Raw genomic sequence first — 22,984 nt, 5'->3', positions numbered from 1 at the left:
TATCAGCAGTTTTATAGCAGTTTATGATCCCAGGCTATGAATGTAGTAAAATGATAATAGAGAAAGAGCCAGAGATAAACAGGCAAGATGACATATATATAGTATATAGATTAGATGTTTTTATTAGAAATCCAAATAAGTTCTTTATAAGACATTATAACATCTTATAAAGAACTTATTTGGATTTCTAATAAAAACATCTAATCTATATACTTCAATATATTGCATTATCAGCCTCACACTTCATCATCATCACCATTTATTTATATAGCGCCACTGATTCCGCAGCGCTGTACAGAGAACTCATTCACATCAGTCTTGAATCACTTCTATACTCCAATGCGTCACGTCTGAATTTTATTTATGTTTTTTGTGTCATCTTGTCTGTTTATCTCTGGCTCTTTCTCTATTATTATTTTTATTACTAATTGCATGCCTGTATAATTATCTGTTTACTATATTCATAGCCTGGGATCATAAACTGCTATAAAACTGCTGATATATATATTGTCTAAATAAAATTTATACTAAAACTCCTTTCATTGGTTGAAACTTATGCCAATCAAATTATGAAGTACCTATTGGTGGATAGTTACTTAAATAACCAGCCCGAATTACACACTGGTTGCCTCACAGTAGAAGCAATTAGTGAAATGTATGTCAGGTGTTGTTTTTAGAAGGAGTCTGTGAGTCAGGTCAAGCAGGGAGTCCAGCATCTAGCTGGTTATAAGAGAATCATAGATATATCAGAATATAATTTTTGCTCTATTAAGGAACTTCTCTATATGAATCTAGTGGTAGATAACTAAAGATGTCATTAACAGAAATCAAAACAGATATAATGTGATGAAATTCTTAAAGGTTTTTTTTTATCATCAATCAATCCAACTAGGTCTCTATTGTTCGTTTCAGAATACTAGAAAAACAAAACAAATTGTGACAGTATAAAAAATATCCCATAAAAATTATAGGAAAAAGATACGAAAATATTCATATAATTTAAGATTTATCTATCAATCCTGACTGCCAAACATCTGAGAACTAGCATTGGAACTGTGATTTGTATAATTAATTAACCAACTGTGTTGGATGTCAGCTGTAGAAAAAGGTCTGCGTTTCTGAGTGAATAGACACCAAATGGAACAGGGAACATGTAGCTAATTATGACAGTTTTGTCATTAATATACTAAAAATAAATTTTTTCCTACTATAATAAAATATTTTGCTACACTATCCCTTTCCTGACAGGCACTTATTTATATATATATATATATATATATATATATATATATATATATATATACTATGATTAAGAGAGCATAATTGGTATACTATAAGGTGCTGTTCCTAGAAGGAGTCTGTGAGTCAGGTCAAGCAGGGAGTCCAGCATCTAGCTGGTTATAAGAGAATCATAGATATATCAGAATATGATTTTTGCCCTACAAAGGAACTCCTCTATATGAATCTAGTGGTAGACGATTAAAAATGTCATTAACAGAAATCAAAACAGATATACTGTGATGAAATCTATTCTAATCTAAGTCTCTATTGTTTGTGTTAGAATACTGGAAACCCAAAATAAATTGTGAGCATATAAAAAATACTCCATAAGAATCATAGGAAATATATATGAGAATACCTATACAATTTAAGATTTATCTATCTATCAGTCCTGGCTGCTTAACATCTGAGAAATAGCATTGGAATTGTGATTTGTATAACTAATTAACCAGCTGTGATGAATGCCAGTTGTAGAAAAAGTCTGTGTTTCTGAGTGAATATATACCAAACGAAATAGGGTATATGTAGCCAACTGATAGTTTTGTATAACAAATACGAACTTCATTTTACTAAAATATTTTGCTACACTACCCCTTTCCTGACCGGTTTTTATTTATATATATATATATAGATCAAGAAAGCATAATTGATATACTATAATCACATTTTTATAGATTCTCCAGTTATTAAAAATGTTTTGAATTTCAGCTATGCATCATCATCATCAACATTTATTTATATAGCGCCAGCAAATTCCGTAGCGCTTTACAATTGGGAACAAACATTAATAAGACAATACTGGGTAATACATACAGACATGTAAGAGAACCCTGCTCGAAAGCTTACAATCTATAGGACAATGGGAGTTAGAAACACAAGGGCATGTGCTACATCATATTGCACAATGGACCAGCCAGACTGCAAAGGTAAAAGTACTGAGTGGGCTATGTGTGATGCAATGTTGGTCAGAAGGTTGTTGCTTGCGTTAGCAGGGTAGAGGATGGTAATAGGGTAATCTAGGGAAATTAAGATGATGGTTGAGGAATATTATAACCTTGTCTGAAGAGGTGGGTTTTCAGTGAACGCTTGAAGGTTTGAAGACTAGAGGAAAGTCTTACTGTGCGTGTCAGAACACTAGAGACTTTACCCAATCTGTGGCCACATAATAATGAGAAATAATGTGGGATATACAGCAATAATGCTTCAGCAGCACAGGTGTATATATGGTACCATTCGTTTACAAGAACACATGTAGAATGTCCTTAACTGATGCTATAAGTATTTAAACTCCAAAATAAAAGGAGATATACTAGCCTTGCACTGGTGCAGCAGAACAGGTGTATATAAACATGAAATAATTTGCCATCTATATACCAACGTGGCAATTCGTGTGATTTGAAGATTAACACAGTAATACACTTACCAGGACTGTATATATTCCTTATTATTGTGGATCTTTTGGTCTTTACTGACATATTATAGTGACATACTCATCAAAGTGACACTGACCCTATACCTCATCTGTGTAAACCACACGTCACTGTATGATTCTCATGTCCATATGATGGAAACACAATACACTTACCTTATATGATCACTATTCATGAATTGATGGTATTTTCAAGACCCCATCATAAGACATCTGTATAATATAACTACCATAGATAGAGACTCCCGGTATATATATACGGAACCAATTAAAGTGTATTGATCTTCTGAATATACGTACCTGACCAAGACTCCGAAATTTTAATATTTTGCTTTTTAACTATACAGTTTTATTTGCATGACTAATAAATAGTAGTTTTATTGTGTAGTGTCAATTTATTTATTTGTTCATTTCTATCCACTCTTGTTATCCACAATGAAGTGTCCCTTCAACAATACAGGATTTTCTCCATGAGTGTGCCTTCCATACAAGTAGTACTTATCCTTCTCTCTTATGATATTAAAAAAATCAATCCTTTCATTGCTGACCTCTAAGTTAATTTGACGTTCATCGTGTTGTGATTGAGGAAAGAGACAAATGCTACAATTTGCCTACAGCGAATCTTCCCAGAACAATAGAACATCATGTATATACCAGGATATGGCAGGTGTTGGAGTTTATCCATTGTGTTCTGACTCACTCAGGTATACCATATTCCTATAAACACCGTAATGAACAAATGGAGTCAATTTAGAGTGACACATTGCATTTTCTCTATAGCAAAATGTACTATATCAGTTCAGCTGTCTCAAATAAATATGATCTGTCTGTAATATGTTAACGTAGCAAGATAGTCCAAGATCTTTTGAGAGTCCAAGACAAGACTCCCATAAGTTTTGAATAAAAAAAAAAAAACAAGACATCCATGTGATCTAAAGTTGTCTCAGTCCATTAAAATTATAAAATTTAGCCATAAATGTAATAATTCATATCCACACTTATCCGTCAATCTAACATATAAGATAATAATAGCGAGTTATATGCGCATTCTCAATATTTGTGCACCGGTGGTAGTTATCTCCCAGACAATATACAGAAATCGAGGCTAAGCAAAATATATTCTTGTCTCTGGCCCACCATATACAGAATTTACTGTAAATACTGATTGTTTTGTCCTTGGGTGGACATTTTAGTTGTAATTTCAACAATATACTTAATATACACTGTTGGATTAAGTTTGAATTATAGGAGTGCAGATTACCTTGGAAGCAGTGTTATCATTCACTCAGTTTACCTGTCCGTGGTCAGGCTTCAAATTTAAACAGCAGACCATTTATTCTTGCATAAAGGCAAAAAACAGAGAACATTGTCAAAAACATAACCCCCCCCCCCCCGCCTCCCACCACCACCCCCACCATTAAAAAGCGTTTACTCTAATTCTAGAGTAATATTCCCACTAACATAAGTTTACTGGAACGGGCAAATGAGAAGAAGGCCTATCTCCTTTGCACCATTATCACCAATGAAACTCAGTTTGGCATGTCCATTTCATTACTCCTAGAGGTGGACATCTACTCATGACTGAAAGAGCCATAGCTATGAAAAACCCCCACCACAGATACCTATGGTAGACCACTAGGAGCTTATTCGAAATCATAAAAACAGAATATAAGCAAGCACCTATAATAAACAGGTGTGTTACAACTAATCATGCCTAGAATCAAACACCAAGATTGGCTTCTATATCTATACTTAGATCTGTTAATGGACACCTATAGCAAGTTAAGTTCAATTTAGATTTTCCATGTATAAATCATTTCTAAATGAATGAACATACCAGTGTATTGTTGTGCAAATATGATACAATATAAATTGTTGAATGGTGAGAGAGACTTCATTAAAAGAAAAACATAGATGATATCATCATAGACAAATCTGATAGTGACCCCATGCTGAATAGATATCTCTACCCCTAGTTTTAATAAGCTGGGATACGTACAACATTATAGACACTTGTAATTATATCATAGTATTAGATTGCACAGCAATTACAAGTATTAATTATTGGTAAAAGAAAAACAATATGGGTCTGCTTCATTAAGGAAAGTACAAAAAAAGAAGTAACTTTGCGCCTTAGCAAAACCATGCTGCATTTGAGGGGGAGGTAAATATAAAATTGCGGGACAGATTTATAGTTGGGATAGGGCATGTCCTAGATCAACTTTAAATTTCATTGTACAAATAAAGCTATCAAGTATTTGTGTGCTACATGAAAAAACAGTCAGTATTTAACCTATGTGCAAATAATAAACTAATTTGCACCCCTTGCATTGTAACACGGTTTGTCCAGGAACAAACGTACTCCTTTTTTTGCCTTAGTTTCCTTAATGAATCAGGCCTACTGTGTTCAATGTAAATCATACCATGTAACTATCACTATAGCACTGACATATCTGTAATTTTATTAATTGTATATTTTTATATAATTTAATATAGGGAGATTGCAAAAATGATATGGAGAATTCAAACAAAACACTGGAGAGAACGTTCATCCTTTTAGGATTATCCAACCTCCCGGGTCTGCAGACTGTCTTCTTCTTGCTGTTCTTAATGATGTACATGGTGACATTATCTTTGAACCTTTTACTGATCATTGTTGTGAGACTTAATTCACAACTTCAAACCCCTATGTACTTTTTCCTATGTAACCTCTCCGTCATTGACATCTGCTTCTCTACAACCGTTTTGCCAAAAATTCTTATAAATACGTTATCTCGGGACAGAACTATTTCCTTCTTGGGGTGTGCAGCCCAGATGTACTTCCATTTGGCTCTGGGAGCTACAGAGTGTTTAATACTAGCCGTAATGGCCTATGATAGGTACATCGCTATCTGTAAACCTTTGCGGTACAACAATATCGCCAATAAAAAATTCTGCCTATATCTTGCTGCCGGATCGTGGACTGTGAGCTTTTTGAACTCTGTGATCCATGCTGTTTTCACCTTCCAACTACCTTACTGCAAGTTCACCCACGTGAACCACTTTTATTGCGAGATGCCCCCCCTCTTCCGGCTCTCCTGCGCAGATACTTGGCTCAATGAATTAGCAGTGTATATCTCGTGTGGCATAATTGGTCTTTGTTCTTTCTTGCTCACGCTGTTGTCCTATGTTCATATCATTTCTACCATCCTAAAGATTGGATGCAATATAGGACAACACAAAGCTTTCTCTACTTGTGCCTCCCACCTCACGGTTGTCTCACTCTACTACGGTACTATTATGTTCATGTACATGCGCCCTAGATCCGGTCACTTCCAAGATCAGGATAGAGTGGTCTCCATTCTCTACACGGTGGTGACCCCCATGTTGAATCCCATCATCTACAGTATAAGGAATAAGGACTTCAAAGGAACCATCAAAAAGACCTTGAGCATTATCGCATGTTTCTGAACATCTCACCACCGTGGTGCCAACAAGTTGAAACAAATTGGACTTCTGAACTGTACTTCATATAGAGGCACATTTGACTCTTTCTGTTTTAGTTTGACAGAAACTTGTTTTGATTACTCTGTGCTGTTTTGGGATCCTACTGTATACTAGAGATGCTCAGGCTTGGTTCCCCGAGAACCGAACAAACCCGAACTTAGCAGATCCGAGCACCGTCGGATATGAAAATGAGGCAAAACGTTATTGTTATGTTGTCGGATCTCGGATCTCGCGAGTTTTGAATTCCTTTTTAAGATCCAACATAGCGAGGGGTGGGAGGGGAGGGCGTTACCCCATTTTTCTTTTCTGCCACTGCTGTGTGCCAATGTGTCCTAGATGTGCTAGGAACTGCCGTGTGTTTGTGTCAATGCTCTGTCGCTTACCATCCAGCCAGGTCGCTGCAGTTTTTGCTTGAAAGTGTATGAAAATAATATTATGATCTGTGAGGTGGTCAAAATTGACTGCAAATGACTTGAAATGAGTGTTATTGAGGTTAATAATAATGTAGGAGCAAATAAAGAGCAAAATTATGTGATTTTAGCATATTTTAGGATTTCTTCTAAAAAATCCAAAACCAAAACACATGAGAGTGGTTTTGCCAAAACCAAACCCCAAAGCTATTCCACATTCAAAACCAAAACCAGTTCACGGGGGTCAGTGAGCATCTCTACTGTATATGGGGTTTCATTCTTGACCGTTGCTCTTCCTCACGTCATGATGCTCCCTGTAGACATCACACAAGTGACTATCCAAACAAGACCGGCATACTCCTGAAATAATCTGTGCTTCTGTGAGATTCTGATAATCTGAAACCTGGCTGTAGGTTGTTTTCAACCAACTTCAAAAACTGAGCACAGAGCAGACCTGAAAATTAGTAACATAATGTGTTTAGGCCCGAATTAATCCAGTGTAAAATAATTATAATTATGCATTGTTTAAGTTCTTTGAATGATCTGGTCAGGTGAAGATAAAGGGCATAAGTAATTGTATTTATATATCAATTTCTAACGCATATACAATGAGGCACATTTAAGTAGAACAGCGGGAACCTCAAAGAAAGAATCGGCACTTCCTGCGTAACAATTATAAAAGTGTTGCACCACAGCTATTGGTTTGTAGTAATCCTGTCCTTAGCACCGTCCTTCCTCTGTTGTTCCTTTAGTCTTAATCCTGGTCCAATGATAGAGCTCGTCCTGCAAAATGTTGTAAGACTTTATGTATAAACTGGAAAAGACTGGACAAAACCATAGTTGCCTACTCTCCCGAAAAGTCCAGGAGACTCACAAATTTTTGGGAGCTCTCCCGCACTCCCAGGAGAGCAGGCAACCTCCCGAATCCTGCCAGCTTCGTTGGTGAAGTAAGTGGGGGCAGGGCTAATAGTATCATCCCAGCCCTGCACCCTGCTACAATAGGCCGAAATTGGTATTGTATAGCAGGGGCGGGGACTAATGACACAATTAGCATGGTCATGCCCTCAATACATGGCCAACTTTGAAGATCTCCAAGAGGGGTGATTACCAAAGTTGACAAGTATGAGCAAAACTAGGGTCCCCAACATGTCCTTCACATCAATGGTGCCATATTTGATGATAAGTATAAAAGCACATGACCTGTGATGATGACTCATCCAGATCTGGCAAATTTCAAATGGATGAGGCTCTGGGAATATATGTAAAATTAAAAAATTATAACCTGGGGCCTGATTCATTAAAGATCTTAACTTAAGAAACTTCTTATTTCAGTCTCCTGGACAAAACCATGTTACAATGCAAGGGGTGCAAATTAGTATTCTGTTTTGCACATAAGTTAAATACTGACTGTTTTTTCATGTAGCACACAAATACTTGATAGCTTATTTGTACACTGAAATTTAAAGTTGATATTTGTGTGCTACATGAAAAAACAGTCAGTATTTAACTTATGTGCAAAACAGAATACTAATTTGCACCCCTTGCATTGTAACATTGTGTTGTCCAGGAGACTGAAATAAGAAGTTTTTTAAGTTAAGATCTTTAATGAATCAGGCCCAGGATTTGGGTTAGGGATAGGTTTAAAGCTAGGTTTAGGGTTAGGGCTTGGGATATTATTGCCAACCTAATAATACTTTCAATGTTAGAACTGTCGACTTAATAATCTACATTTGAATTGTCAACCTAATAATACTGTCAATCTTATTATTGTCGACTTTCCAACCCTTTCTATACATTGGTGTCGACCATATGAATGTCGATCATGTAAGATATATATATCTTATAACTATAAGCCTTCCACAGAATAGGAAGTCATCGAAAACTCCACCAGTTCTGGGGACCATGATTTTTAGGTTGATGCGAAGGGTAAAGTTTTCTTCTCAGACACCAATAAAAAAACATTTCATTAAATTGCTCCCCTGTATCCTATAAATGTACAGTAAATGTAAAATAAATTGGGTACACTCAATTGAGAAATATTTCTGCAGTGTACTGCTTCTTATTATTGTAGACGCCATATCTAATAAATTGGACACTGCTTAAAGTCCATGATTGTGCTTTATTAGTGTGCCCAGTGACGTAACATCACTAGTACATAAACTACATATCAAAGGCTTTTAATAATTTATCACATGTTGAGAGTCTTCAGGGGAGAGGGCAATTGTCATTCTACAGGATGAATACAAGTATCTACATACTCTGTATCTCCCTGGAGGGTTTGTAACATTCTAGTAAACTTTAAGAAGGAGGTATATAAATGGGATGCTAGGGTTTTTCACATAGAAATCCTCAAATCATTTTTTAACGCTTACATCTTTATCTATTTAAGTAAACCCTCTAATATATTATAATAATTTCTGTAGGGACCCAAACCAATTTCTAAGACTATACATATTGATATCCCCAATACTGCAGATTAGGTTATTCAAAAATGATGCCAAGATTGCATTTATGTTCTCTTAAAGCAGATGTGTCTTATAAATCTGATATATTATAATAATATTTTGGACTGCTGGGAAGTAAGGGTCTGTCAAGGTGCTAGCAGTTTATAACACATTTAATCTAGGACTCTGAATCAATGAATGCATGTAATTATCATTATGTCCCACGGTTCCATTTTTAATTAAAAATGTATTTCCTTTTACTTACTACACTGTTGTCTTCCTTACTGAGTTCAGCAAACCATGTCTTTGTAGTCCTTGCTTTGTGCACTGGGGCACAGTCATGTTGGAATAGAAAAGGGCCTCCCCCAAAATGTTGCCACAAACCTGGAAGCATAGCATTGTCCAAAATGACTTGGTATGCTGAAGCAGTAAGATTGCCCTTCACTGGAGATAAGGGGCCTAGCCCAAACCCTGAAAAACAGCCCCATATCATTATCCCTCCACCACCAAACTTCACAGTTGACATGATGCAGTCAGACAGGTAACATTCTCTCGGCATTCGCCATACTCAGACTCACCCATCTGACTTTCAAAAAGAGAAGCGTGATTCGTCACTCCACAGAACATGTTTCCACTGCTCCACAGTCCAGTGTCTGTGTGCTTTACACCACTCTATCTGACGCTTGGCATTGGTCTTAGTGATTCTTACATGCAGCTGCTCGGCCATGCAATCACATTCATTTAAGCTCTCGACACAAAGTTTTAGTGCTTACATTAATGCCAGTGGAAGTTCGGAACTCTTCAGCTATGGAATCAACAGAGCGTTGGCGACTTTTATGCACCACGCTCATTAGCAGTCGTTGACCCCGCTCTGTGATTTTACATGATCTTCCGCTTCATGGCTGATTTGCTGTTGTTCCTAAATGCTTCCACTTTTTAATAATATCACTTACAGTTGACTGTGTAATATCCAGCTGGGATGAAATTTCAGAACCGTCTTACTGCAAAGCTGACATCCTACCACAGTACCACGCTTGAAGTCACTGAGCTCTTCAGAATGACCCATTTTGTATCACAAATGGAGACTGCATGTCTATATGCTTGCTTTTATGCACCTCTGGCAATGAGTCTGATTGAAACACCTCAATTCAATAATTAACAGGTGTGGCCAAATACCTTTGTCCATATAGTTCTGTCAGGATGCAGGAGCTATCTGCTGAATTTGGTTCAACTTTGTCTGGATGCGCGGACTCTAACGCACCTCTTGTCTTCACCAGGGACCCCCGCAAGGGAGTTTAGATTTAGCTGAAAGAGATGCGTAGGTCATGGTTTTCCAGAAGGGCACTCAGCGATATAGATTGAAGTAATTGGATAGTCTGGAAAGCCGTGGCCAAACCGAGCGGACAGTGTAGTACACAGGGAGGATCCAACGGGATAACCTGCTAAACTGAAGTCCAATACCAGGAGAATCTTACAGAGCCCAATGGGTTATCCAGAAGAAGTGTTAATGAAAGACGAGTCAGCTGTAGAGTCAGACCGAATATTGTAGAAGCACATACAAGCCTGCAGCTAGGGGCCCTAATACTCTGGCACCCTAGGGGTGCCAAAGCCTTCTTTAAATAGGGAATGTCCAGGAAATTGATTATCGTTGGGGCGGACGTCAGCAGCCGCCGTCAGATGCTGAGTAGCATTCCGTTGGCTAGCAACAGGACGTGCCTGCGCAGAGAGAGCTGCCGACTGGTCAGCTCTGATGCATCTGGTTTCAGGATGGGAGACCATCTGGGTACAATAGGCGGTTTAAGATTTTTGCATATTGTATTTTATAAATTGTGTTTTGTATTTGCCTATTTGTGCAAGCTGTAGAATTATACTGCGATACACATAGGAATGTGACCAGGTGAGCTGAATAAGTATTTTATAAGAGCCACAAATAATAATGCCCTGTATAAGTTAAATGACAGTAAGTATTTTAAAATGAATTTGACATATATTATGCCAACTATGTCATGTAGCAACAAGGGGTAAATAGATATTATTGTGGCATTACTAAGAAGACTGTGTTTGCTGTATTCTGTATGTGACCGAAGGGTCCTAGCAGATTTGGTATATGTTTTAAATAGATCTGCTATGTACCAGTTTCGAACAAGCAAAGGATTTAGATGCAACCTCCAGCAGGAGAGAAAGCGTCTGTCCCTGTGTGGACGGAACAGCACTAGGACGGCGCCTGACAAGCTCATATATATATTTGTATCAAAGTTATCAATGAATTGAGTGTAACTGTAATCATTTTAAAAATAATTAGCAGCTAGAATGACATCCAAATCCATCCAGTGAAAGGCCCAGAACAGGCTCTGCCCAGCGTACACCAACAGGAGCTCCGACCGTGACCCCAACCACTCCATTAGGCATCCCAGACCAATTGCCACCCCTCTGTGAAGTTTTTATCCAAGTCCATCCAGTGGAAGGCCCAGAGCAGGCTCCCTGGGTCAAAGTTCTGCTCACCATACACCAACAGGAGGTTCAACAAGGACCTCAACCGCCTAATATGTCTTCTGGAATCCAATGTTACCACTCTGTGACGTTTTCATCCAAATCCATGCAGTGGAAGGCTCGGAATAGTCTCCACTGGGCCAAAGTTCAGCACAACGTACAGCAAAGGGAGGTCCAATCGGGACCCTAACACCCCTAAAACCTGGCCAGGAGCCAACTGGACCACCTTGCATTGGTTTCATCCCAATCGGTGCAGGGGTGTCCGAATGTATAACTGGACAGAGAAACAAACAAGCAAACAGACCAAAGATTTATATATATATATATATATATATATATATATATATATATATATATATATATGTGTAAAATATATATAATATATACATATTTAAATGGTGACCACTAAACTTTATTTTAGAGGATAGCAGGTCTTTCATTTTAAAAAATAAGCATTGAATCTGTGTTACTTATTACTGGATTTCTCAAGTGTTTTTGCAGACTTCCTCGAAGGACTGGTTCATACATTTTAATTGGGCTTGGCCTCTCAAACCGACAAAGCCTATCTCTGAGCAGATTTGTAATATTTTAATTTAGTTATACTTGTGGGAGTTAAAAACTATATGATTACAGAACAACATTTAATCCCACAGCTTCCACTACGCATATCTGTGGTACTTTGTCTTGCAGTATATATGGTAGCACTTCGTAGATCATGCTTTGATGTTGAACTAAGTGGCTAGTCTCAACAATGACAACTCTATAAACAAACAAACTATTTTCACCAACCACCAAAGAAATGTCATCTACTACCTTTTATTTATTTTTTATCAACCATATCTTCTTAAGATGATCTTGACAGACAAAATGATTGTTATCCTACTAAACTACCACTTTCTTTTTAAATTATTATTATGAACATCATGTATGGGACTATAAAGACAACATTACACTTTTAAGAATCAACATCTGAGGATTGAAATATTCCAAAAGTCTCCAATGACGTGCTAGCGATAATAATATTATAAATATAATTACTTGCTTTATTAGTGTTGTTTATTAAAGCAGTGCCTATAAAAAAATGTGCTCACTGCCATTTAATATGAACTGCCATAAACTGCCATAAACAATTTAGTGTTTTATTCTTAAGGATTCTGCATTCTACTCCAGAAAAAAAAATTCCAAGAAGAACTTCCGAACAAATTCTACAATCTAAGATTTAAAAATTGTATTATTATTTACATCCCATCAAAAACATGTTGGAGAATATTGTGGAGAACATAAACCAAACATTAGTGGAAAGATTTATTCTTCTTGGACTCTCTAGCGTCCTCAGTCTTCAAATTGTCTTTTTTCTGCTTTTTTCGCTGATGTATATGTTAACATTGTCTGGGAATATTCTACTGATCCTTATGGTGAGACTTAATCCCCGACTTCAGACGCCTATGTACTTTTTCTTGTGTAACCTCTCTGTGATTGACATCTTCTTTTCTTCAACGGTAGTGCCCAAAATTCTGTTAAATACCATATCACTGGACAAAAGCATTTCTTTCTTGGGATGTGCAACCCAGATGTATTTTCATTTAGCTCTGGGGGGTACAGAGTGTTTGCTATTGGCTGTTATGGCGTTTGATAGGTATATCGCTATATGTAAACCTTTAGAGTACACCATTATCATGGATAGAAAACTCTGCATAGGTCTGGTTGTTGGATGTTGGACTGTGCGCTTTCTAAACTCATTGATTCTGACATTATTCACCTTCCAACTGCCTTACTGTAAATCCAACCTCATCAGCCACTTCTTCTGTGAGATGCCTCCACTACTCCGTCTCTCCTGCAGAGATATTTGGTTCAATGAAGTAGTAGAGTACATCTCAGGTGCATTAATTGCTTTTGGTTCTTTCTTGTTAATACTTGTCTCCTATCTTTGCATTGCCCTGACTGTTTTAAAGATCCGCTCCACTAAGGAGAGACAGAAGGTGTTCTCCACTTGTGCCTCCCACATAGCAGTGGTAACTCTCTACTACGGCACCATCATGCTGATGCATCTGCATCCACGAGCTGCTTCTTCTTCAGAACAGGACAGAGTTGTGACCATCCTCTATACAGTAGTGACTCCTATGCTAAATCCCATCATCTACAGTGTAAGGAATAAGGATATTAAAGTAGCCATAAAAAAAACAATGACTATTTTAGAGTATCGTTAAAATGTTTTACTTGGGATCAATATGCTAAATTTCAAAGTGATTGTGCACCAGGATTTTGAAATTTTATACTATTCAAGGGGGAAAAAAGCACAGATTTTCAATAAATTTATGAATTCTGTCTACAGAATGGATAATGCAAATGCTATTTTATATGTAACCAGACAATATTTAGTTTGTACAATCTAACCAATTATTATAGTGTTTAGTTTTTTTTTTTTTAGTCGTTTCCCATTATAGGTAATTTTATCAACATGGATAAACCATTTTGTGGCAGGGCTAAAGATAAAATTAAATTGGATGCATGTTACTTTTGATTTTAGCTGTACATTTTATTTGCTGTCGTAATACATTACTTTAGTGAACAGAGAGCAATTACAGTTATAAGGATTAACCAATAACATAATTGTGGGGAATAAGGCCTAATCATAACTGCAGGGTAAATATGTTATATCAAATGAATCCATTGATAAATCCAGCTTCTAATGTGTAGAATGGGAAGACAGAGGGTCTGGTGTCTGTTTTCCTGGTGCTTCTGCCCACCTCTATGTTAAAAGATAACAGCAACACTTTCAGGGAAAGCTGAGCATCTTCCAAGGCCCCTGGAATGAGCGGCTTCCTGACATAGGAGAGTTTTTTGACACCTAACGAGACTTTGGACAGATCCGTGGGAGCCGTTCACAGCTTGTGGTCTTACACAAGGAGACCACACAGTAGCTTGCTATATCTTATGTAGATGAAGGTAACACATGAATGCTCTCTATGCAGGTATATAGAAATATGAACTTCAAAGTAAACGCCTTCATATTTCATATTTTGTGAAAACCGCGTAACACTCCATACTAATGGGCAGAAACCACACCAGGGTTGTGAATTGTACGTACCAGCAGTACCAGGGAACAGCTGTAGTTAGATGTCTTTGGGAAAGGTATGTCATATTGTTATATTTCCATCATGTTTGGTATTTAAATGTGCGGGAGATTATGACAGGTTCATTTACGGGGGAATTATGTTTCTGGGATATATCTGAGGAAAGTTAAGACAGGTAAAAACTTAGGAATAGTGTTGAACAAATCCTTTGTGACACCCAAGGGACTTTTCCACCCCCACATTAGCATCCACACTGCCCCAGTGAATGCCCTCCTATTTGGATTTGCTTAAAAACCTGTGCTGTGAAGCAGGGGCGGGCTGGGCCGGGGGGCAGGGGGGCATCAGCCCCCTGGGCCGCTCACAATCACGGCTGTTAGGGCTGGCCGCCCCCCCGGAAGTAATATAAATGTGATGCGGCCCGCGCCTGCTGTGAAGGGACAAACTGTCAGTCTTTAGGGCTAAAAATCTTCATTGATAAGCTGTCCATCTTCAAGCTAATTTCCCTTGGTGCAGAATATATCACTTATCTGTAAGTTACACTCTGAATTTAATTTTAATTTTATTTTAAACTGTTTTGCTTGTTCATGTATGTCAATTGTTTATTAATTGTTTTTATAACCTGTAAGTATTGTACTTTCTGTACATTAAATTAAAAACTTAATAAGTAATGCACGTATAGCTCCAAACGAATTCACTGCCTGTCTAGAAGAGATAGATTGCTTGACCATGCTAATCCAAAACTCTGAGGGGTGAATTGTGAATACATCTGTATACCAAGCCAAGTGTGTGCCGACATGTACATTTGTGTCATAGAGCCTGGAGGAGTTAAGTGTTAATAAGGAGTTCTTATTGTCTGCCAGTATGAGGCAGTATATTGCCCTTATTCAATATGTTGTGACAAACCGAAGTGGGTGCTGTTGTGTGATTGCTGTTCAGGGGCAATTCAGCAAATCTGTAGCCTGTGTGATAGGTGAAAGGAAGGTTGAGTTGTGGAATTGTGTGTAGCCGGATACAGTAAACACGTCCAAGTCACAAGTGCGCAAAGTGCGGTTTGTGACTGGCAAAGGCAGTTATGAGAGGTTTCCTGACAAAATAGAGGTAATATATTGTTTGACTGTGTAAATATCTGATAAGATATTAAATCAGGGGGTAGCTAGAGGTGGCTATTCGTGACACTGCTTTTATTAACATTATTTGTTTTTTTTAACTTTGGAGCGATTGGATGAGTCAGTAGTATTGCTTCTGGTAATATGTTGTTAACCTTCTTTACCCAAGTTTATTTTTTATTTATGTACTTTAGTGTATTCATATTATATGATAAGATTATATTATCATATATTATATTATCACATATTATATTATTACTTTTACTATTATATGAGGGAAGGGGCGGTCTTAACATAGTGTGGGAGGTAGGCTATTTAATGGTGGAGTGCAGGTTACGGATAATTATTTAATGAGTGCTATTTTATTTGTGGGGTGATGGTGGGGCAATTCAATTTATTGGCGGGGCTTTTTAATTTAATATTGTGTCCTATTCATTTAAGGTGAGGTGGTTTGGGGCTGTTAATTGAATATGGGACTGATTTTGGGGAAGAAGGTTATTTCTTAATTGTGATTGTAAATATGAATTATTTAATGCCGGTGATAGTTGTGGGAAATGGTTATATTAAACCGAAATGCTACTTAATTGTTGCTGGGGCTGTTTGGAAGGAGGTAAAAAGGATTATTTATTAAATGAGAATACTATTAATTTAATGTTTTCGGCTGGTTGGAGGGAAATAGATCTATTTAGCAAATGTGAATATTAGTATTTTAATCTTGGGGGTGGAGGGAGGCCTAATTCTAAAACTTGTGGGCTACTGACTTAATACTGGGGTTACTTGGAGTTTTCTAAATCTCATGTACCCATTTTTTTTCCAAGTAGGGCCCCCAACATTCCAGGATCAAGACAAGCAGCAACTGATCTAAAGATACCAGCAGCCAGAAGTGATGAAAGTGACAAGAACAGTTAGGAGAGAGCAAGACAGTCTGCCAACTGTCCTGAATCTGGAGGGACAGTCCTGAATTTGGGTGACAGCCTCGCTTAGTCAGGATTTGGACAGTTGGAAGGTATGTCCCACTTCACACTGTACTGCTCTTGAAGGCAGAATTGTGTGCACCTACCAGTAGTGCACACAGTAATTACTGTATATTGTATACAATTTGTCTAAAATAATAACCATGTTACATCATTGGGGCCCCCTGTCTAAAGTGTCCAGGCCCCCAGAGCCTTAATCCAGCTCTGGGCAAGGGTGTCACATTGACACCTAGTGCTCTTCCCAGTACCTCCCCTCATATTATTTGTTTTAGGTTAATCCTAAAACTAATAATAACTCTGTTAGTATATATGGTGAAACAAAAACAATCCCTTTGCTTTAAAAATCGGATGTCGCTGAGCTGCTACTTTTGGGCCAGTGTTGTGTGCTTGCCCCCAGGCTAAAGTCTGCCATCCCTCCCCCGAATACAAGTTTCTACATACTCTCACACTGATGAAGCAATGTATCTCCCTAGAGGGTTTATAACATTCTAGTAAACTTTAAGAAGGGGTATATAAATGGAATCCTAGGGTTTTTCACATAGAAATCATCAAATTATTTTTGTAATGCTTACATCTTTATCTCTTAAGTAAACCCTCTAATATATCGTAATAATTTCTGTAGGAACCCCAACCAATTTCTAAGACTATACATATTGATATCCCCAATACAGCAGATTAGGTTCTTTAAAAATGAAGCCAAGATTGCATTTATATTCTTTTAAAGCAGATCTATCTTTTAAAACAAATACATTTTAATAATCTAATGGACTGCAGGGAAAAAAAAACACAATTTATAAAATACAATATGCAAAAATCTTAAACCACCTATTGTACCTAGATTGTCTCCCATTCAGAAACCAGACGCATCAGACCTCGCCAGCTTTCTCTGCACAGGCACGTCCTGTTGCTAAGCAACGGGATGCTACTCGTCTCTCGGCAGCGGCTGCTGACGTCATCCCCGCCGATAATCAATTTCCTGGCCATTCCCTATTTAAATAAGGCTCTGGCACAGCTAGGGTGCCAGAGTATTAGGCCCCCTAGCTCCAGGCGTGTAAGTGCTTCTGCAATATTTGGTCTGACTCCACGGCTGGCTCGTCTTTCCTTGACACTTCTTCTGGATTCTCCTGGTATTTGACTTCGACTTGGTAGATTATCCCGTTGGGTCCTAGCAGATGTGGTGTTAGTTTTAAATAGATCTGCTATGGGTAAACGTACCAGTTTTGAACAAGCAAAGGATTCAGACGTTTAGTTGCTGATATTACCGAGTGATCTCTAGATCATGGAGGGACTGTTTAGAGGTGTAGTATAGGATTTATAAATATTGCCTATTGTTTGAATTATTTAAGAAGTTAGAAAAGAGAACACAGTCAGATATGGGACAGGGGCTCATGATCCAATTAGTTAGTGACCGGTTAGCATTAGTTTAAATAGGAGCAAATGGTAAGAGCCCCATTAGCTTTGATAAAGATCTTAATGATTGAAACGCGTTGGTGTTGGGGTACACACTCAGTCCGGTACAGCTCTCTTCCTGAGGTGGGTGTCAGTGGAGAGAGCCGGCTCTTCACTTATTGTTTACACACTATATACCATCTGCTTTATGGTAAGAGTGCAACTTGGATGTTATGTGTTGATATATTTCCTGAAGTCTTTATGTATTTTTGTATCTTTGCATTTTTTTTATATATATACTAGGTTTTTATTGTCAGATGTGGGATACCTGGAAATAAATGATCCTTTTTTTTGTTTAAAATAATGCACTATGAGTGCTTATTTCTTTCTCACATATACATGCATATGGACCCTTACTAACCATCAAAGTGCCATAAAGAGGAGTCCCACAACATAGTCTTGTTAAATCTTGAAAGCTAAGCAGGGTTTGGCTGGGTTGTTTTCTGGATCAGAAACCACCTAGTGCAATAAGAAGGAGGAGTCCCATAACACACTATACGTTCCATACTACAGGCTTATGATCCGAGATAATTCTCGTAAGTGTGCACCCCTTAAGGGGGTTTTCGGAAATTTTGAGAACTATCACTGAGAGATGTGAGGTGTTGCATGTTAAGAATCATGAGTAATACAAACACAAGTTACATTTATATCAGTCTGCAGTATTATGTTTTCTCTGTTGTTTTATTCTCCCCCTACATATAACGTCACGGGAATACATGACAAATAAAGAAATATCCTCTGTCATCAACTATTATGGCTCTAGATTGGCCAGTACTTATCACCATTGGTTTATGTCCATGTTTTGACTATTGGACGATCTTCTGTTATGGTTTGAAGCGATCGAGCAACCTGTATATAAGTGAGATCTGATAGAGACTATATATGCATCATTAGATAGTGATGTAATTTCTATTAGCGCCGTGCCTATATATATGTTTGTTCGATGCATCCAGACAAGACTTCTAGCTGGAGAGAATGCGTCTGTTCCTATGCGGACGGAAACGCCCTGGGTTGGTGCCTGACAAGTTGCCGGGTACTTCCGCTTATATATATATACATATATTAGCTAAAGTACCCGGCATTGCCCGGGTTTAAATCTTAAAGTTAGGAAGTTATCAATGAGTTGAATGGAAATGTAATTGTCAACATTTTAAAAATAATTAGCAGCTGAGATATCATCCAAATCCATCCAGTGAAAGGCCCAGAACGGGCTCCCTGGGTCGAACCTCTCTCCAGCGTACATCAACAGGAGGTCCGACCAGGAACCAATCCACTCTATTAGGCATCCCAGACCAATTGCCACCCCTCTGTGAAGTTTTCATCCAAAGCCATGCAGTGGAAGCTCCCAGGGTAAAAGTTCTGCCCACCGTACACCAACAGGAGGTCCGACAAGGACCTCAACCACCTAATATGTCTTCTGGGATCCAATGTTACCACTCTGTGAAGTTTTCATACAAATCCATCCAGAGGAAGGCTCAGAACATTCTCCCTGGGTCAAAGTTCTGCCCAACGTACAGCAAAGGGAGGTCCAATCAGGACCCTAGCCCCCCGCTAAAACCTGGTCAGGAGCCAACTGGACCACCTTGCATTGGTTTCATCCAAATCGGTGCAGGGGTGTCCGAATGTATTACCAGACAGAGAAACAAACAAGCAAGCAGACCAAAGATTTTTATATATAAGATATATATATATATATATATATATATATATATATATATATATATATATATATATATATACACAAGTTAACCCGTGCATGATACTCATGCATTATAGTCAAATCAAGCTACTTAAGGTGTTAAAAAGGTTCTTGTCCCGCATTTGGGCCTAGCCCAGGCCTCCTCAGGGGAAGAGCGTTACTTCCCGACGCAAGCGCCCTTTTTTAACGTAGTTTTGTCCACATGTCACCACCTCATCATTTTTTTCTATCACCTCATCCTTCATCTTTATCGCCATATCCTTCATCAAGCTACTTAAGGTGTTAAAAACTCCCCACTGTCATCCCCGGCAACCACCAACCACTCCCAACTGTCACTTCTCCTTCAAGAAATATATAGGTCAGTGTATAACTCTGCCCAGCAGGTGGTGCTGCAGCTTGTTTTTTTTTTTCACACACGCCACTAGGCATTTATATAGTAGATATATATATATCTTGTGGCAAGAGCCCGCTACTGCTGAAGCACACGCGAACAACTTCTTCTTTTTATGCAGCTTTATTGTCAGGATGGTAAATACATATTTGACACCATACGAACTTCACATCGATTCTGGAGACCCTACACTCTAGCTAGACATAGACCAGCTCTCTAAAGACCAGCCAGCTTCCCCAGCGTTGGTCTCGCTGAACAAATGATACAAGAAAGCTTTTATACATGATACTCCAACCCCCAGCCTTAGCTTGATGGGCATGTGACACACCCACCTTTCTTTTCAGAGGAAACTCCCATCAGTGGTTCTGTTTGCACTAACAGACACACCCTGTCTGTTTGCTGAGAGGAAGGAGCTTTCAAACCATGTGAGTTAACCAAACTTAAACTATTGTTTGTTACACATAAGTCTTTATCATCAATCTAGGTGCATTACTGCACAAATGTTTTACTCTGCTTGTATGCTTTCTCTGCATTTTGTCAGATAAATTCTTCCCTTTGTTACAAAATATATATATATATATATATATATATATATATATATATATATATATATATATATATATATATATATATGTATATATATATATGTATATATATATATATGTAAGTAAATGTATATAATATATACATAAGTAAATGGTAACCCCTAAACTTTATTTTGAACATTGCAGGTCTTTAATTTTAAAAAGTAAGCATTGAATCTGTATTACTTATTACTGGATTTCTCAAGTGTTTTTACAGGCTATCTCGAAGGACTGGTTAGTACATTTAAATTGGGCTTGGCCTCTCAAACCGACAAAATCTATCTCTGAGCAAATTTGTTATATTTTAATTGAGTTATACTTGTGGGAGATTGAAAAAGTACATTACGGAACAACATTTAAACCCACAGCTTCCACTACGTATATCTGCAGTACTTAATCTTGCAGTATATATGTTAGCACTTTGTAGATCGTGCTTTGATGTTAAACTAAGAGGCTAGTCTCAACAATGGCAACTCTATAAATAATGAAACTATTTTCACCCACAACCAAAGAAAAGTCATCTACCTCCTTTTGTTTATTTTTTATCAACCATATCTTCTTAAGATCATCTTGACAGACAAATGAGTGTTATCCTATTATACTACTACTTTCTTTTTAAATGATTATTATGAACATCGTGTATGACACTATAAAGACAACATTACAGTTTTAAGAAACAACATCTAAGGATTGAAATATTCCAAAAGTCTCCAATGATATGCTACTGATGATAATATTATAAATGTAATTACTTGCTTTATTAACGTCGTTTATTAACGCCAACTGCCATTAATATAAACTGCCAAAAACAATTTAGTGTTACAAGTTGATCTCAAATTAGCGTGTTTTATTCCTAGGGATTCTGCATTCTACTGCAGAAAAAAAAATTCCAAGAACTGGCAAGCAAATTCTAGAAATCTAAGAATTAAAAATTTGTATTATTATTTATATTTCATTGAAAACATGTTGGAGAATATTGTGGAGAACATAAACCAAACATTAGTAAAAAGATTTATACTTCTAGGACTCTCTAATGTCCTTTGTCTTCAAATTGTCTTTTTTCTGCTTTTTTCGCTGATGTATATGTTAACATTGTCTGGGAATATTCTACTGATCCTTATGGTAAGACTTAATCCCCGACTTCAGACGCCTATGTACTTTTTCTTGAGTAACCTCTCTGTGATTGACATCTGCTTTTCTTCAACGGTAGTACCCAAAATCCTGTTAAATACCATATCACTGGACAAAAGTATTTCTTTCTTGGGATGTGCAACCCAGATGCATTTTCATTTAGCTCTGGGGGGTTCAGAGTGTTTGCTATTGGCTGTTATGGCGTTTGATAGGTATATCGCTATATGTAAACCTTTACAGTACACCATTATCATGGATAGAAAACTCTGCATAGGTCTGGTTGTTGGATGTTGGACTGTGAGCTTTCTAAACTCATTGATTCTGACATTATTCACCTTCCAACTGCCTTACTGTAAATCCAACCTCATCAGCCACTTCTTCTGTGAGATGCCTCCACTACTCCGTCTCTCCTGCAGAGATATTTGGTTCAATGAAGTAGTAGAGTACATCACAGGTGCAATAATTGTTCTTGGTTCTTTCTTGTTAATACTTGTCTCCTATCTTTGCATTGCCCTGACTGTCTTAAAGATCCGCTCCACTAAGGAGAGACAGAAGGTGTTCTCCACTTGTGCCTCCCACATAGCAGTGGTAACTCTCTACTACGGCACCATCATGCTGATGCATCTGCATCCACGAGCTGCTTCTTCTTCAGAACAGGACAGAGTTGTGACCATCCTCTATACAGTAGTGACTCCTATGCTAAATCCCATCATCTACAGTGTAAGGAATAAGGATATTAAAGGAGCCATAAAAAAACAATGCCTATTTTAGAGTATCGATAATTTTTTTTACTTGGAATCAATATGCTAAATTTCAAAGTGATTGTGCACCAGGATCTTGAAATTTTATACTATTCAAGGGGGAAAAAAAGCACAGATTTTAAATAAATTTATGAAATCTGCCTACAGAATAGACAATGCAAATGCTATTTTAAATGTAACCAGACAAGATTTAGTTTGTACAATCTGTCCAATTATTATAGTGTTTTGTTTTTTTTTAGTCAATCCCCATAAATTTTATCAACATGGATCAAGCA

General features: G+C 37.6%; 3 protein-coding genes across 3 annotated transcripts; all 3 read left to right on the top strand.

The window, feature by feature from the left end:
- Window positions 1–5,224: 5,224 nt before the first annotated feature.
- Window positions 5,225–6,160, top strand: LOC142112110 (olfactory receptor 5V1-like). Its single transcript, XM_075193947.1, has one exon. It carries the CDS (start codon window positions 5,225–5,227, stop codon window positions 6,158–6,160), a length of 936 nt encoding a protein of 311 aa, XP_075050048.1.
- Window positions 6,161–12,796: 6,636 nt separating this feature from the next.
- LOC142112109 (olfactory receptor 5V1-like) lies at window positions 12,797–13,747 on the top strand. The gene has a single exon (XM_075193946.1). It carries the CDS (start codon window positions 12,797–12,799, stop codon window positions 13,745–13,747), a length of 951 nt encoding a protein of 316 aa, XP_075050047.1.
- An 8,033-nt stretch (window positions 13,748–21,780) lies between these two features.
- LOC142112108 (olfactory receptor 5V1-like) lies at window positions 21,781–22,719 on the top strand. The gene has a single exon (XM_075193945.1). The coding sequence runs from the start codon at window positions 21,781–21,783 to the stop codon at window positions 22,717–22,719; it is 939 nt and encodes a 312-aa protein (XP_075050046.1).
- The last annotated feature ends 265 nt before the right edge of the window (window positions 22,720–22,984 follow it).

This window comes from Mixophyes fleayi (genome assembly GCF_038048845.1).
Source record: "Mixophyes fleayi isolate aMixFle1 chromosome 12 unlocalized genomic scaffold, aMixFle1.hap1 SUPER_12_unloc_2, whole genome shotgun sequence".
NCBI classification, from domain to species: domain Eukaryota; kingdom Metazoa; phylum Chordata; class Amphibia; order Anura; family Limnodynastidae; genus Mixophyes; species Mixophyes fleayi.
Note: the sequence above shows the minus strand (reverse complement) of the source record. Positions and strands in the feature narration are given on the sequence as shown.

Coding starts and splice junctions, on each gene's coding strand:
- LOC142112108 (XM_075193945.1), top strand. CDS start 21,781: ATGTTGGAGAATATTGTGGAGAACATAAACCAAACATTAGTAAAAAGA.
- LOC142112110 (XM_075193947.1), top strand. CDS start 5,225: ATGGAGAATTCAAACAAAACACTGGAGAGAACGTTCATCCTTTTAGGA.
- LOC142112109 (XM_075193946.1), top strand. CDS start 12,797: ATGTTGGAGAATATTGTGGAGAACATAAACCAAACATTAGTGGAAAGA.